Source organism: Sardina pilchardus, chromosome 3, assembly GCF_963854185.1.
Source record: "Sardina pilchardus chromosome 3, fSarPil1.1, whole genome shotgun sequence".
Lineage (NCBI taxonomy): Eukaryota > Metazoa > Chordata > Actinopteri > Clupeiformes > Clupeidae > Sardina > Sardina pilchardus.
The window spans coordinates 24,039,986-24,058,131 of NC_084996.1; the positions used below are offsets into that span (position 1 = coordinate 24,039,986).

Consider the following 18,146-nt stretch of genomic DNA (forward strand, 5'->3'; position numbering starts at 1 on the left):
GGCTAGCTTTACACGACAACGATCTGAACACAATCCGCAAAAGTGGCGTTGCGTTCCCTCTTTTTATTTCGCGTTTAGACGAGCGTCTTAGGGTGGAAATCTGCATGCACACGGTGACGCAAAAGTGTGTGAAATTTGATGTAGTAGGCTATGCATGCCAAGTGGCTAGGTGATACTGTGGAGCACTGCCAAACAACAACACCAAGAGCGCGCGCATGCGTTGAAACTTCCTTCTACTTTTCTCCGTAGTAGCGCGAAATAGCCATAAGACTTAAAAGAAAATAGCCCACCGTCAAAAACCAAAGCATGGCTAAGAACCGAGGCAAGACAGACAACTTTGTCTGGACAGACGAGGAGGTCGAGCTATTGTTGCAAACGACGTTGGATCACAAGTATTTAATTCGCCTTCTCTGTTCTGATATATCAGTAGCCTAATTACTCTGCTTATTTGCTGAAAGGACTCCTGAATAGCTATCAAAGCAGCTAAGGCCACTTGAATGTCTGACTGATGGAAATAATTGACATGTTTGTTATTTTTTGGCTGTACTACACATGTATATGACGTCAACGCGTATGCGAGGATAGCCAGCGTGAGCAGCTCAGAGCACACTTTTGCGTTGTCAACCCTTTAGACGGGAACGCGACGGTAGAGCGTTTTTAAGATTTCCACTCTGGAGGGTGGGTTCATTTTTTTGCGTTTTCAAGCCCCAAAAACGCTGTCGCCGTCTAAACGAAAGGCACATCTGATAAAATATTTTGTCGGTTTCACCCGGGAGCGTTGTCGTGTAAAGCCAGCCTAAGTAAGACATATTTTAGTATATGATGTGTTTTTATGTGTCTATACTGTGTTATGGTAGGCTAGAGGCTGAGACGGAGATTGCACTTGGTAGTCACTTTTGGTCTCTCACACACAGTTCTATTAAAAAACAAGACATTTCATACTATGTATTTTTGTTAACCTCTATGGTCAAAGATCAGAAAGTGCTAGATCAGTTCCTGCTGGATGCACAGGTATTTTTGGCAGGTTCTCTCTGCTGTTGTCAGTAAACTACTGTATTATGCGCATTGCTTGTTAATTGTGTGTTGTCTAATTTTGTGTATTTTCTTCCTGTACTTTCCCCAGCTGTTGAAAGGCTCCTTTTGGAGCAGGTTGGACTCCAGCTGAAAATGGACTATGTAAAACAACTCCAAAAAACAATGCACAATACACCTTCATTTTGACAATAGGCCTATTTCATATTTTATAGCCGATTCTGGTTATTTTCCAATAATCTTCTTTACACTAGATTTAAATGTAATAATGTAAATTAATGACATATCTAGCTTCTGTTTAATAAAAACATAACAGCTGCATGTACACTATACTGGCCATCCCCAAACTTCCCACAAAGTTGGGAGCATGGAATTGTCCATAGTCACGTCTGCAGTCGTCTACATTAAGTCGAATCCACCTATTGGTTGACTGACTGACTGACTGTTTTATTTTAAACTGACAGACTATTTGACGGGATTTGTTATTTTTGTTGTATTTTTCAATGTGATTAGGTGAGTGTTGAAATAAATTTGAATTAAATAAATGAGTTGAGTGTTGAAATAAATGTTTTGATATTTTGCAAAGACCAAGTAGCCTAAAATAAATGTCCAAGGTCATCTCCAGATACCCTCCTATTTTGTTATTTCTCCCATTAGACCATCAAACTTATCACTGATCCATTCTTGTATTCTGTTAGACTGGCATTCCCAGGTTGCCAGTAGCCTAAACGGGCTTTGCTTACTTCTCAACTAGCTCCCGTCAAATTGTTAAGGAAGACGTGTCACGTTATTAGTAGAATGTCACATAACTGTTGTTGATAGGCCTACACAATAGGAAACGTGTGAACACGATCTGACAGCAGCTAGCCTAAGCAAATCAATAAGACCTAATATAACGGTGGGATCCTAGTAGAGTGGCGGAAAGCATTCAAACGTCTCGCTCCTTTTGACTTAACTTTGGAAGGGCTGATTTTCGAGAGACGTAGCCGAAGAACAGCTGTTCCAGTGTTAAGTCAATGGGAGAGCGGCGTCTGAATGCTTTCCTCGCTCTAGTGGGACCGCGCCGCATAGGTCATGATAATATCGGGTTTAGGTGGGCTCACGGTCGGCGAACATTCTAATGCCGACATCTTCCCGACATCTTGCCGATTAGCTACCGATCTGCATAAGACATCGCGCCGAGGCATTTTATGTCGGCGCAGGCACACCGCCCCGACGTCGGCAGGCTCCCTTGGACTGGAATCTTCTTTTCCCCGTCTTCTGACCACACCTTAACTATGTAGCACCTTAACTACACACACCGTAACTCTGACAAGTCGGCTATTGACACTGCAATTTGAAATATGCAGATATGCACGGTGTTAACTTCTTGAGGATTTCCCACAAGAATATCAAGAAAAAAACAACTTGAAGACAAATGTAGCGAAAATAACTGACATGAAGAACCAAAGAAATAGTGTCAGTGAAAATGCACATGAAAATGACGAAAAAAATATTTTGAATGTTCTATTTTCAGGTTTATCTATTCATTTGTTGTTGCTTTTCCAGGCCATCCAGACTCTCCTTTAGCTCTGTACTGTATGTCAAGAGTTGTGTTTCAGGTCCAACTGGATTCAAATTGTCCCTTCACGGGATTTGCTCATGCCTTTCAGCAAGACACGTTTAAAATCGCCAGACGGGGGTTGGAGAGACGTGAATAACAGAGAGACTCACAAACAATCACACACACAAACAGTTCCTGCAATTACAGTTTTTGCCCGTTGCTTGAACACATTTTGCAAAACTTTGCTCACTGTGCCAAAACTCTACACACAAGTAAACATAACACAACACTAGGAATTAAACCTTTCTATGTCAAATTGAAACTCTATTATCAGTACCTAAACTCTGCTATCAGCTAACAATCCCTTGTCAAAATATAACTCTGGTGACAAAATGAAACACACTTGCATCATATGGGAGGAACATACTAGTATAGGCTACTTTATATAAAACATATTTGCTTGAATACCTGTTGCAAAACTTCGCTCATTGTGCCAAAACTCTAAACACACGTAAACATGACACAACACTGGGAAATATACCATACACATCACCATTTCCAATGGCAAAACTGAGGGCTTTTTGTAGATGGCTGATTGGTGTTCAGTTTTGCAAGTAAGTGCGTTCAGGTGTGTATTTGAGAGGTTGCAATTACCCAATGTGTTTTGTATTTTGGATATATGTGTTTAACAAATGGTATTCTGAGATTTCATTTTTGAACGAAGTGTCTTATGTGTGACATAGAGACTAGTATGCAGGACCAAGTGTGCTTAAAGGAGTAGGTGTGTTGCAGAATTGCAACTAGAGTGCAAAGCAGCACTTTTGTTTGAGGTATAGGTACATGTGTTTGAGATATTGCAACAAAACAATACTTTAGTCTTAGCATGGGTCTATAGTGTTCAAGCAACGGGCAAAAACTAGAGTTTTATTTAGCCTAATGTTAGCCTTTAAACCTTTTTTTAAAACTCTTATATTTTAACTATGTTGACACTGTCGGTTGATTTGGGCAGATAGCCAAATACCATTATGAGTGACTGCATACCATTACAGCGATTAAATCACACAGTGAAAGCAGTTGGCACACCCACATAATGATATATCTGCTGTAGAAGGAAGTTGTGTCTGTAGAATCATTATGTCAGGTGTCCTGAACGTGTAGATTTTTCTAAACGGAAAACCGTGGTCATTTTGTCTTGCTCTTCTGTGTTTTGGAGTTTGTGTGTCCAGACGAGAGAGAAGCCACCTCTAGGCCCACGAAGACGTCGGTAAGGGTTGACATCTTACTTGTTTGTTACATTTGGGATTGCATTTCCTGATTGATTTAAATTGCATTTCCTTGTTGATTTCAATCAGTCTTCTTTTTAGTCAGGGGGCCAATCCTGAAAAGGGCTTCCGTTAAGACTTTTGCGGACATGTTTTGGTACAAGCGGTCAACCTATTTTTTTAGTTAGAAGACACCCATAGGTAAGATATTATGGTGGTTGTCAAGCAAAAAAAATATTTTTTTGACTTGTGCAAGCAATTTCAGGCCAATTTTTTGGTTTCCTGCTCAACATGACATGCCAACGATAAATGTTGAATATCTCCACAACCACAAGGACCATATAGATAAAAATGGTATGGAATGAAAGCTAACACTCGTGGGATGTCTGCTGAAGTGTCAGAATTAACATTTATTGTACAGTATAAGAGACAACAGACCTAGAACATGAAAAAAACAATCTCCGCCTAAAGAGAACCAGTTTTCAAAGTGAATATCAGATTGGAAACATAACATAGCATTCCAAAACCTCTATCAATCAGTACCCCTATCTATGGGAATGAGTCAAGCCAAGTTTAAAGCTTGTAGGGAGAGCCAGTGCACTGCTGCACATGCTATAATACTTTAATGTTATGGCGAAAATGTAGAACTGTAGATGGTGGTCTATGGTGCTATTTGACTTCATTAATGGTTGTGACAAATTATGTTTAATGGACATATCACTATAGTTATCAATTCTACCCAAACATAACTGCTCTCTCAGTTCTTTAGGATTAGAGGTTAGTAACTAGTTAGTAGTAATAACTTTGTATGAGTTATTTCTATGTGTGTAGCTTGTGTTGGGATAACTTTAAGGAGTCAAGTAAACTACTGTATACTCATTTTATTCACCTAATTTCAACTTGAGTAAAATACAGTAATGGCTGAAAGTGTTGGCACTCATGTTAAAGTTGACTAAAAAGAGGAATATAAAATCATCTTTTGGAAATTGATCTTAATGCCTTAAGTAATAAAAGTAGAAAATATCCAACCTTTAAGGACACCAACTTTCTATGTGAATGAATAATGTATCATAAATAAATAAATGTATTGGCACCCCTATGTAACCCTATGGGAATTTAACACAAAGGGTTAACATAGGGGCAGGCAGATTTTTAAAGGCCACTTATTTCATGGATCCAGGATACTATGCATCCTGATAAAGTTCCCTTGACCTTTGGAACTAAAATAGCCCCACATCATCACACACCCTTCACCATAACTAGAGATTGGCATGGTGTTTTGTTCAGTTGGCCTATTAGCTGGTTTGATTTGCATTGAGCTCAATGAGCATCAAACAGGATAATAGGCTAACTGAACAAAACACCATGCCAATCTCTAGGTATGGTGAAGGGTGTGTGATGATGTGGGGCAATTTTAGTTCTAAAGACCAATGGAACTTTATCAGGATGCATAGTATCCTGGATCCATGAAACAAGTGGCCTTTAAAAATAAAAATCTGCCTGCCTCTATGGGAGTTGAGAACATAGGGTTAACATAGGGGTGCCAATACGTATGACCCCAGTCTTTTAAGGAAGAACATTTATTTATTCATGATACATTATTCATTGCATGGGGTGCCAACACTTTCAGCTATGACTGTATATGCCACTCATTTCAATTAAGTAATCATGGCAAGAAGTATATTCACAATAAGAAATGGCTGACCACACATTACATTTCCCAGAATGTCACTGTCCATAGTATTCTTAACACATTATCACATATTAATCTTGACTGAAATTGAATCTCAAATGCAATAGTTAAACTATATTTACGGCTATACTATAGCTGTTATGTTATTGTGTTATTTACATTGACACCACACACCATCAAGATGACTATCCATAACAGACTTGGCCTGTGGACTGATTTTAAAATCTTAGATCACTTGTAATGCTTCTGACAGACGTAATGATAATCTGAAGATACAGTATATCATGATGGGCAGTACTGCCATGGTGATAAATATTATGTTTCACAATTACCATCATTCTGCAGTAATCCTATTCATGTAATATAAATTTAAACCTTTAAAAAAAATCCTGAAATCTTTACTCCTGAAGCTCATATCCTGCCCATAAGAGGGGTAATATAGTTACTCAATGTAAACATGCATAATTGTCTGTCTGTATCTCCCCAAGAGACAATACAGACAGACAATAGGAGGCTCAATCACACCATTGGGATACTCAACTTTGTGATACTTTCAAGTGACTATGGGTCAAAGTCAAATTGGGAAACGCAATCAACTTTGCATTAGGCAAAAAAAAAGTGAACTTCAAAATGTTCTTTATATTTTGAGAATGGACTTCTCCTGGTATCTGACCATATTCTGAAAACAGCTAAGAGAACAAATACTTAGAAAATCAAAGAAGCATTTACCCACATAATCCATAGAAAATGATAGCTCACACATTGAGTACATTGCATTTTTTCATGTGTAGGCCTACATAATTCTTACTTGTCATGATAATTCACTCAAGTTGTTATTAGTTGAATAAAATTAGTGTAGTTTACTTGACTCCTTTAAGTTATCCCAACACAAAATGCAATACATACTGTACAATATACTAATAACTCCAGTTGAATGACTTATTTACACTCAAATTAAATGAGTTGCCAAACTCAAATGTCAAGGCATCCGGTTTACTCAAATAATTTCAGATAAATTAGCTTCCAAGGCTTTACAGTACTCAAATAATTTCAGTTCAGTTAACTTCCCGGGTTTTACAGGGGAAAAACATACCTTTGCCATACGACTATAACAAAGTTGTTATTGCTAACTAGTTACTAACCCCTAACCCTAAAGAAGTGAGAGAGCAGTTATATTTGGATTGAATGAATAAGTATAGTAATACTGTATGTCCATTAAATATCATTTGTGTCACAACCTGGTATATTAATGAAGTTAATAGCACTATGCACCACCATCTACAGTTCTACATTTTCACTGTAACATTTAAATATTATAACTTGTGCAGCATTGCATGTCTCTCCCTACAAGCTTTTAACTTCGTCTTCACAACCACCCTGATATCTTACCTATTTGTGTCTTCAAACAAACAAAAAAAATAGGGTGACACTGACAGCTTGAACCAAAACATGTTTGCAAAAGTCTTAACGGAAGCCCTTTTCAGAATTGGCCCCCTGACACAACAGTGGCCCTTGTGGTGTGATACTCTTGTGGTATTTATTGATCATTATTTTTTAATGATCATGCTTGCACACAAGTTGGATTATATTGCACATTTGCCCAAAATTACAGTAGGTAACATGGAAGAAAAAGGAAGCACTTTGGGGGAAAAATCCGCTTTTTCCATTTTTAAGAATATAGTGTTAAAATGGACAAAATAAAATTTTCTAAGCTGACAACCTGTCTAGAACTCATGTTGAGGGGTTAAATATGAATACTGGATAGGTTGTATGCTTGTACCAAAAAGTGTCCGACAAAGTTTTAATATCAATTTTGGCCCCCTGACTATTTTGATGATTTGGAGACTTGATTTGGAACTACAGGTAATGCAACTTTTCATAGTGAAGTAGATACCTACTATCTGTGTTAGAGATACCTATCCACCAGTCTCATCATCTTATTTAGTAAAATCTGTTAATGACTCAAACTTTAATACTCCCATTAATGTGCAGCTTTTACTCTCTAATTCCTCTGAAATAAATTAGCTTTACTTTGGTTCTTTTCTCGCATAAAGGAGTACCATAATTTCCCAAGTATTAGCTATGGCTTATACACTGATTTTGCTAAATTTCTGACTGGTAAGGGCTCATGTCTTTTCAGATTCTGCTTTTGTTTGCCTTTAATATCCATGGTAACAGTTCATCTTTCCTTTAGTGACCTAACTCATTAAGACTGTAGTCATTGTTATTGAGAGTCCTTTTCCAAATATCAGGGGCTCTACCTATTTGATGGTAATCAGTAATCAATCAGAACACAGTCACTCAGTAATCAAAGAAGTCACTCAGTAATCAATCAGAACACAGTGATGCCGGTTTCCCTAAGTCATCAGCAAAACAAATACAATATGTGTGACATCAGAATGATCTACAGTATGCATCTGTGTGTTAACAGGTGCAAGTGGAAAAGGACCATGATGACTGCACTCTCATTGACTCTCATCATGATGGCAATGAGTAAGATTGATCAGCTGAAAAATGTCTCTGCCCCCCGTGAAAGTAGGCATATACAGTAGCCTACATTTTCATGAGGATTACCAAATAGGCATAGGCGCAAGTAAATAATAATATTCTAGCTGTGGCGCTACTGGTTGAGGCACCCGTGCCGCACGCCGGCAACCCGGGTTCAAATTCCACTCTATGATCATCTCCAGATCTCAATACAAGAATCCATAAATCGCTCCAAAAATATATATATCTTAAAAAAATGAAAGATGTTCTCAGTTGTGCAATTCTTTTTATGTTAGCGATGTCTGCTGAAAAGAGCCACATTTTTTTCTAAATTTTAAGCTAACTATGTGAATTCGTGGTTCAGTATTCACACACATTTTCACATTTAGGCTACATAATTAGTGTCAGGCTCAAGTGTCTGTCGAGAGAGAGGGGGGGGGGGGGGGGGGGAGGCAGTCGTCCTCAATGCCGCATATAGGTTATGTCTAAGTGAACTGGTTAGACGAGTGTGGGAGAGGGGGAATGATCGCACAAGACAATTGCTCTTCATGATGCTGTTACAATGGATAGTCTTAGGCTACAGATGGCTGTCGATTTTTAAATGTAGCCTACATCACTTGCGAAATCGGACGTGGCACATTAGTCCAAAAGCATTAGCTCAAAATAAGGTCAAACCCGGAACAAATTAGTAACAAGCTGAATTTTTCAGGATATGTTCAGAATACCTTTAGGAATAACATACTAAAAGTCCCCGTGAATCCCCCTTGTGCTCTCTGAGATATTCAAGATGGCGTCCAAAATGCCCGCTATTTGGAGATTTTTCCACATCTCAGGCTTAAAACCTAATACAAATGCAATTAAAAGGTCAAAATATATGTTTTTTTAGGGGAAGTAAGTCAAGTTCATCATTAGTTTCTTGAATGGAGACATTTCATAATAATACAGTTACCTCCATAAGTATTGGGAAACATGCTAAAGTTGACTGTATAAAATCGTCTTTTGGAAATTGATCTTAATGCCTTAAATGGAAAAAATTAGGATACATCCAACCTTTAAGGACATCAATTTTGTTTGTGAATAAGTATCATAATGGTTTTATTTCAGTTAAGCTATTAGCTGGTTTCATTCTCATTGAGCTCAATGCAATTCAAACCAGCTAATAGGCTAACTGAAATACAACCATGCTAATCTCTTGGTATGGTGAAAGCACACACACACACACACACACACAGATGCACAGTACACACACACACACACACTCACACACAGATGCACAGTACACACACACACACACACACACCTTACACACACACACACACACATGCACAGTGCACACACACACACACACACACACACACACACACACACACACACACACACACACACACACACACACACACACAGATGCACAGTGCACACACACACACACACACACACACACACACCTACACACACCTTACACACACACACACACACAGATGCACAGTGCACACACACACACACACACACACACACACACACACACAGATGCACAGTGCACACACACACACACACACACACACACACACACCTTTGAGTAAGTTTTGTGAGACCACCGGAGCTGTGAAGTGAGTGTGTGTGTGATGTACTATAGCCTGTGTGTGTGTGTGTTTGTGTGTATGGGTGCGTTTATGTGTGCCCGTGTGTGTGTTTGCATGTGTGTATATGTGTGTATGTGCATGTTCTGTGTGTATTCTGTATGTGTTCTCTTTCTTTCTCTCTCTCTCTCTCTGTGTCTGTGTGTGTTCTGTGTTGTCTGTGTGTATTCTGTATGTGTTCTCTCTTTCTCTCTCTCTCTCTCTGTGTGCCTGTGTGTGTGTGTGTGTGTGTGCGTGCGTATGTGTGTGTGTGTGTGTGTGTGTGTGTGTGTGTGTGAGAGTGTGTGCCTGCGTATGTGTGTGTGCACTCGCGCGCATGTGTGTGTGTGTGTGTGTGTGATCTGATATTGGAGTGACAGTGACGGCAGAGAACACAGTGAACATATACACATAGAGACACATAAAACACACACACAAGCAGACACACACACACACACACACACTCATAGACAGAGAAGCACTCATACACAAAAGCAAGCGCACATGCACACACTCATTTACATACATAAAAGTTGCAATAGGGGATGGAGTAGGCGATGGAAACAAAAGCGTGATTGATATTTGCGGAGAGAATGTGCAGGACTGAGCGGCGGTCATATTGTGTATCGCTTTGCGGTAGGCTACATCTAGTTTTCCAACATTCCTGTCACACCGGTGTGACGGTACACTCTATGAAAAAATGAGGAAATATCTTTCTGAATGAATAATGTATCGTAAATAAATAAATGTTTTCCTTAAAACACAGGGGTCATAAGTATTGGAACGCCTATGTTAACCCTATGTGTTAAAATTCCCATAGAGGCAGGACGATTTTTTATTAATTTATTAATTTGAAATAAATGGATCCATCCAGGACACTATGCACCCTGATAAAGAACCCTTGGCCTTTGGAATTAAAATAACCCCACATCATCACATACCCTTCACCACCAAGAGATAGCATGGCTTTATTTCAGTTAGCCTATTAGCTGGTTTGAATTGCATTGAACTCAATGAGAATGAAACCAGCTAATAGGCTAACTGAAATAAAAAACATTATGATATTATTCACAGACAAAATTGATCTCCTTAAAGGTTGGATATTTCCTATTTTTTCCATTTAAGGCATTAAGATCAATTTCCAAAAGACGATTTTATACAGTCAACTTTAGCATGTGTTCCAATACTTATGGAGGTAACTGTATTATTATGAAATGTTTCCATTCAATAAACTAATGATGAAATTGACTTACTTGCCCTATAAAACATATATTTTGACCTTTTAATTGCATTTGTATTAGGTTTTAAGCCTGAGATGTGGAAAAATCTCCAAATAGCGGGCATTTTGGACGCCATCTTGAATATCTCAGAGAGCACAAGGGGGATTCACGGGGACTTTTAGTATGTTATTCCTAAAGGTATTCTGAACATATCCTGAAAAATTCAGCTTGTTACTAATTTGTTCCGGGTTTGACCCTATTACTACTGGACTAATAGCCTAATTATTAGGCTACTGGATTTAATATAGCAAGTCCATAGACTTTGTTCATCCTATATTATATGTTTATAAAATTAAATGTGCTGCAGGGAAGCCAGGTTAGGTTGTCCTGTAACAATTTGCCTCTTATCATAAACAAAAGTACACTGCCACTACGCACATAATATAAGGTTACGGGCGGATGCGAGCAACCCCATGCAAAAGAAGGCCTTAAGTTAATGGGCAGAAGGCCTGTTTACATGTCAAACATGCATTAAATCTAAGAAACGAAAAACACAAATATCACACTGTATTGTGTCGTAAACAGTTAATGAGTTCGTGGCCACCTAGCACGCAACTGCATCGCGCAGTGAGCTGAAGGCCGACACTTGCTTATTAACACAAAGCTTTGTAAAGCACTAACAACCACCCCCCAAAGTTCATTGTCCATAAGTCCAAACAATAAGCATAAGAATCAAACAGTCCAAAACGATAACGAGATCTCCCAGAAACGAAAAACAAGTTTTAGTAGCCTAGTCCTTCCAACAATCTCAGCTTTCGTGTTTGTTAGATAAAAGGCATCCTGTCCTGCAGTATTCCAATGAGAAAAAATCATCCACAAAGTAAGGGTCACGGTAATGCCGCATGCAGGAATGCAGCAACGCACGAAACTTTGTTAAGCCGGCTCCATACATAACAATAGCTGCCGCGCGCTCTCCCCGCGCCTCCATTTAAACTAAGGGCAAACCCATTCATTCGTGCCCAAAACGAATGAATGGGTTGGGAGCGTGGCCTGGCTGTGTCGGCAGACTGCAAAACAGTCGTTCTCGAGGGGTTAAATAGCGCACGTTACTTGAATTTTAAACCAGCTCTTCTCTTACCAGTAGCCTATAGCCTATAGCCATACTTTAATAATCAGATGTTATGCTCATTTTTGTAGGCTACACCTCACCGGCAAGCATGCACGCAAATGCTGGTTTTGCACATATAGGCTATTAATTGGCCAGGCTATATATAATAGGCGTAGGACTGTATTTTGCCTTCGTGCAACTTTAGTTGTGCTCAGTCTAAATTATTGGCAGTAAGGATAGGTCATATTACCAAATGGCGAACCTCGAAAATTATTTAGTAAGTATAAGTAAGTAAGTAAGTAATTTTTATTTATATATCGCATTTAATGTGCACTGAGTGCAACCCAAAGCACTTTACAGAACACAGAGACAGTGCAGTGGCGTAGTCGCCAGTGTATCCGTGACAACAACACAACAAACAAATTCACGAAATAACAAAACACAAGATGCCCGGAGTGGCGTAATCGCCAGCCTACCCTCCACGTGGCCATACCATGCCATTACACCACTAAGATAAATACATAAACGCCTCCGGAATCCCAACGGATCATTCCCGAAATGTATTGTTTCTTCCTTGGGTCATGTCCGACCTTCCCTGACAATTTCATCTAAATCCATCCATTACTTTTTGAGTTATCTTGCTAACAGACAGACAGACAAACAGACAGACAAACGCCGATCCCTGAGGAAAACATATACCTCCTTGGCGGAGATAAACTAGATTTTTTCCCTTTAATATTAGATTAATAACGCTTAGATTTGTTGTGCAGTGTTGAGACTTGTGTGTGTTGTTACTCCTACTCATCCTTTAGAATAAGATGTGGAATGAGGCGATGTGTAGGCCTATCTTATGTTCTGATCTCTTCCTCTCAGGTGGGAGTGCCACAGCCCTGGGTAAGTACATTTAGCCTCCCCTCTACTGTCTGACTTTTAAACACTTATATAATAATAATAATAATAATCATAACAAAAATAAGAAACTCACAGTATGATATTTGCTGATTGTTTTTTTTATCCGTTATTTTATATATTTATTATATATTATAGGTATTTTTTATCCGTTTGGATCGGCTGCAGGTGATACTTTCAGCAATCGCTCACATAACGGCAGCTCCCCTCTCGTTCCCCTGCTCCGCTTGTTCCCTTTCTTTGGTGGCGCGTTCCAGCAGATATACGTAAGCAGTCTTCCACATCCACCTGAGCATAACCCACACTGTTAGAATAATATGATTTAGTTAACATTATGTAATTACAGAATGTCAACTCTGTACATTATGATTTAGTTAACATTATGTAATGACAGAATGTTTAACTCTGTACCACTCTGCGTACCAACCCAGGTGGCAACAATGATGTATGTACTGGCCCCATTGGCCAGCAACTGATAACAGAGAAGGATAAAACCTTCTCTGTGACTGTGTGCTGGAGGAACGCCTTCCCCAGCAGCCCATTGCGATTGCTGTACTCTGTCTTACTACCAGTAAACCGTCTTTCTTAACACAAATCCTTGTGTCGGTCTTACTCCCTAAACCAACACGCTGAAGAACACCTTTTTCTTCTAACAACACCACAACATTACCATTTCTCTATCGTGGAAACTACGGTCATTTCACTGTACCGTGAAATCAAAGGAATTTCTATGATAAATTAAATGCCACTATCTGTACGGTGTTTTTCAGGTGAATCACAATGGATACCTCACTTTTGACCAGTCACTCTTTCAAGGCGCAAGTCCAAGTCAGTTCCCTTTATTCCTGAACATTATTGCCCCCTTTTGGGCAGATTTAGACAATCGTGAAAAAGGGAACATTTCCTACCAGCAGTACACAACTGGTGATGTTCTTCAAAACGCAACTCAGGACATCAACTCCTACTTCCCCAATGTGAATTTTACTGCTACCTGGGTGTTTGTGGCCACATGGGACAGGGTGGCCTACTTTCCAAACTCAGGAACAGTGAGTAAACGTTGATATTTTGGAGGGAATTATACTCCAATGGGCTCAGACATGGAACAACTGATCGACCTTTTTCACCTTAAAGCAACACAATGCAGTTATTTTACCTTACACTTGCCTGTGCAAGCTCTGTACTGCATGATCAACGAAAAATACTTCTTCCACGGCTAAGTTGATGTATTTTCTTTCAGAAAAAAACTTAAAAAAAAAAAAAAAAAAAGAAAATTCGCCGGACTTACCCTTTAAAGTTTAAATAATGGCTTCAAACTTATTCTGATTTTACACCGACTCATAATATGGAGAATGAAGTCTCTAACATTGCCAGAGTTTACAATAAGATGTCTGTGAGACTTATGTCAAGACAATATGTGTGAAATAATATTTTTTATCATGAATGCATTACTGCATCACTGGATTGAATTTTCAGGAGACGACCTTCCAGGTGGTTTTGATTTCTGACAGTAATCTGTCCTTTATCTTCATGAACTATGGTGACATTGCCCCACCTTCAATGGAGGTAGAGGTAAGATCATAGATTTGATTTAGTTTGTTTTTAATTTTGCCATTTGAGCAAAGATCTGCTAATATAGTTTACTTTAATACCTCTCTCCAGATTGGATATGACAACTGGGAAGCCCACGGGTCTCTACGCACCTGCTATCCAAACAACACCATAGACGTAGTGAACTTGCACAGCTCCAGTAACATCAATGTTCGGGGCCGCTGGGCCTTTGCTACATCCCTCCAGTCAGAGGGCTTCAGCTGTGAGTATTGTGTCATTTCCTGCCTTGATGTACAACCCAAATACCGAAAAAAGTTGTGACACCTTGTAGCCTGGGTGTTCCCATCCTGCCTTGCGCAGTTATTTCATTCACGCTGCTAAGGCAGTCTGGAAACTACCGCCCTAATTTTTTTCTTTTTTTTTTCTGGGGGGGTTGAAAAAGAAATGTTCATTTTGAATTCAATGCTAGCGTCTCTCCTTGTTGCATGAACAGTAGAAGTGAGGACATGCTGTGTTATGAAACCATGTCTGATGTGCTTGTTAGGTACAAACTATCCTGGTTTGTCAATACCACAGCCAAGTAAGCCGAGTCGTTTTTTGTTACATTTTATTCCTTCATTTACCACAACTTTTTAAATCACCTTTTTGTTACAGCAGCTGGGAAAGACAATTATTCTTTCTTGCGTCGTGGAGTGTGTGTCTAATCCACGCAGGCTTTTACATTTTTCAAGGCATGGAACTATGGGACAAATGGACACTGTATCTATCATCTGCATGTTTTTGAATAATGTCTTTTGTGTTCTCATACTCATTTCCTGAGAATAAAATGTAAGTCAATGAGGACTGTGGAATGAGGGTTCATATGTGTATCTCATGATATTTTATTCTCTTCCTCTCAGGTGGGTATAGTAGTGCCCCAGGTAAGTACATTTACCCTCCCCTCCACTTTATAAAATCATAACACAAACAAACAAGGGTCTTTTTGACATTTAATCTAATTGTTTTTTTGTTGTCTCTTCAGGCATTTTTTATCCGTTTGGGTCAGCTGCGGGTGATACTTTCAGCTTTCGTTCAGATGACGGCAGCTCCCCTCTCATTCCCCTGCTCCCCTCGTTCCCTTACTTTGGTCGCACGTACCAGCAGATATACGTACGCAGTGCTCCACATACTGTACCTGAGCATAACCCAGATCATATCACTACTGTGAAAATGACTGTGATTTCATACTGTAATACCAAAGGAAATTCTGGAATTTATTAAATGCCACTTTCCTTACGGTGTTTTTCAGGTGAATCACAATGGAGACCTCACTTTCAATCAGCCACTCTTTCAATACGTGCCTAATGAGTTCCCTGAGAACTCGACGAGGGACATTATCGCCCCTTTCTGGATAGATTTAGACAACCGTGGAAAAGGAAGCATTTCCTACCAGCAGTATACTACTGGTGATGTTCTTCAAAACGCAACTCGAGATGTCAACTCCTACTTCCCCAATGTGACCTTTACTGCTACCTGGGTGTTTGTGGCCACATGGGATAGGGTGGCCTATTTTCCAAACACAGGAACAGTGAGTAACCGTTGTTATTTTGGGGGGAATTATACTCCAATGGGCCCAGACATGGAACAACTGCTCGACCTTTTTCACCTTAAAGCAACACAATGTAGTTATTTTACCTTATTATACGACTCTCTGGAATGCTGAGGAAGCTCCCATTCACTTTGAATGGGCCTCCCCAACGTTCTGAGGTCAGTTATTTTTGTATAATGACCGCTCCGAAAGTATAATGAGCGCTGCCAATGGCAACGGGTTCACTCCGCGAGTAGATCGGAAACGGCTGATTCGAGATTTTATGGCGACACCTTGCGGTGAAAAAAATGGACGGGTTTTCTACTAACTTCAATTGTTGGCAAGTAGCCGTATAATAAGCGTGATAATGTATAGAACGCTGGTCATTATCGGACAATAAGTACCTTCAGGGCGAAACAAGACCTGTTCGCCCTCTCTGTACATTTCCGATAATGACCAGCGTTCTATACATGATCTCTTACTTAAAATTAAATAATGGCTTCAAACTCATTCTGATTTTACACTACTCATAATATGGAGAATGAAGTCTCTGACATGACCAGAGTTTAGGATGTATAAAGGACATGTCCACGTGTAGCTGACTATGTAGCCGGTAGATTTCTCCTCCTTCATATATTGCAAAAATTATTCCATCCACACAGATACACCGAAGCAGCCGTTGAAGGCTGTCAAGAACATGTCAATCACACAGATGGCAATATTGGGCAATCGGAGAACTAACAACATTCTGGGCCCTATTTTCACAATGCAAAACCTGGCGCAAAGCAGATTGTTATCCGGATGCCACGTTACGTTCCTATGGGTGTGGCAATAACGACCTAAGGTGTGGGCTGGCCATTATCCAAAAATTGCTATCTTACAGTATGTAGGCTGCTGTTACTACACTTGATGCAAACTCTTTGGGCAGGTAGAAAGGTATATACTCATGTTAGCGGAGCAGTGACTCTGGGTGATGGTGGTGTCCGTGCATTTATGTTAACAAAACGTGGCGCACAAACCCCCACCTGTGGCCTTATCGGACTACTGGTCTATCATATTACAACTTAATTTATGTGGGAAATAGCATTTTTCTTTATCATGAATACATTACAATCTTACTGCATCACTGGGCTGAATTTTCAGGAGACGACCTTCCAGGTGGTTTTGATTTCTGACAGTAATCTGTCCTTTGTCTTCATGAACTATGGTGCCATTGCCCCAACTTTGCAAAAAGCACAGGTAAGATTGACACAGATTTGTTTTTGTTTATTTTCAATGTTGCCATTTGAGCAAAGTTCTGCCAATAATATAATTTACTTTAATGCCTCTCTCCAGATTGGATACGACACCATTGGCTCGTCCCACCACGTGTCTCTACGCACCTTCTATCCAAACAACACCATAGACGTAGTGAACTTGCACAGCTCCAGTAACATCAATGTTCAGGGCCGCTGGGCCTTTGCCACGTCCCTCCGGTCAGAGGGCGCCAGCTGTGAGTATTATGTCATTTCCTGCGTTGATTTTCCATCATTCTCTCTCTGCTGCAGTGTTGTGTGATAGCCATCCAGGACTATCAGGTAAACTGAGCTTCACTTTTATTTACAGTACCTATAGAAAGTCCAAAATCTTCCTCGACCTTGACCACAACCACAGCATACAATCCAACCAAATATAGCCTGCAAAAATGTTGTTCTTCTCAAGTGATAAATAATTATGACCGCCGCATAGTGGTCATATAGTTGTTGTCAAAGGTCATCTGTGATTTGTGTCCCCCATGGTAAAAAATGAAAATGCAATATTATATTGCTTAAATTGCCAAATTTCATGTGTATGATTAACCTGACATCCTCTGGAGTATGCCAAGTTGTGTGGAATTTCATCCATGGGGGGCTATAAAATCAATCAATTTATGTACATTTCGTGACTGTACACCCATCAGCCTGCAGATGGAGCTTTTGAGGGAAGGGTTGCTGAATGTGAATGACACATAGACCTAGTCACACACATGCACACACACACGCATAGATACACACACATCCACAGATTCCACACATGCATGCACACACACACACACACACACACACACACACACACACAAACACACACACACACACACACACACACACACACACACACACACACACACACACACACACACACA

The 18,146-nt window shown here is 39.7% G+C and overlaps 1 protein-coding gene across 2 annotated transcripts in view; it reads left to right on the forward strand.

Moving 5' to 3' along the window:
* The first annotated feature begins 3,711 nt into the window (after positions 1 to 3,711).
* LOC134077108 (sushi, nidogen and EGF-like domain-containing protein 1) overlaps positions 3,712 to 18,146 on the forward strand; it is a 16,460-nt gene continuing 2,025 nt past the window's right edge. Inside the window, exons 1-12 of one of the 2 annotated variants that reach the window (XM_062532521.1) lie at positions 3,718 to 3,839; positions 7,962 to 8,023; positions 12,835 to 12,855; positions 13,009 to 13,136; positions 13,641 to 13,916; positions 14,344 to 14,439; positions 14,530 to 14,680; positions 15,318 to 15,338; positions 15,440 to 15,567; positions 15,707 to 15,985; positions 17,129 to 17,224; positions 17,321 to 17,477. In XM_062532521.1, the coding sequence (XP_062388505.1) occupies positions 7,981 to 8,023; positions 12,835 to 12,855; positions 13,009 to 13,136; positions 13,641 to 13,916; positions 14,344 to 14,439; positions 14,530 to 14,680; positions 15,318 to 15,338; positions 15,440 to 15,567; positions 15,707 to 15,985; positions 17,129 to 17,224; positions 17,321 to 17,477 (1,396 nt within the window). In that variant the 5' untranslated portion in view covers positions 3,718 to 3,839; positions 7,962 to 7,980. Of the gene's footprint in view, positions 3,840 to 7,961; positions 8,024 to 12,834; positions 12,856 to 13,008; positions 13,137 to 13,640; positions 13,917 to 14,343; positions 14,440 to 14,529; positions 14,681 to 15,317; positions 15,339 to 15,439; positions 15,568 to 15,706; positions 15,986 to 17,128; positions 17,225 to 17,320; positions 17,478 to 18,146 lie in introns of both variants that reach the window. The other variant, XM_062532523.1, reaches the window with a different exon arrangement.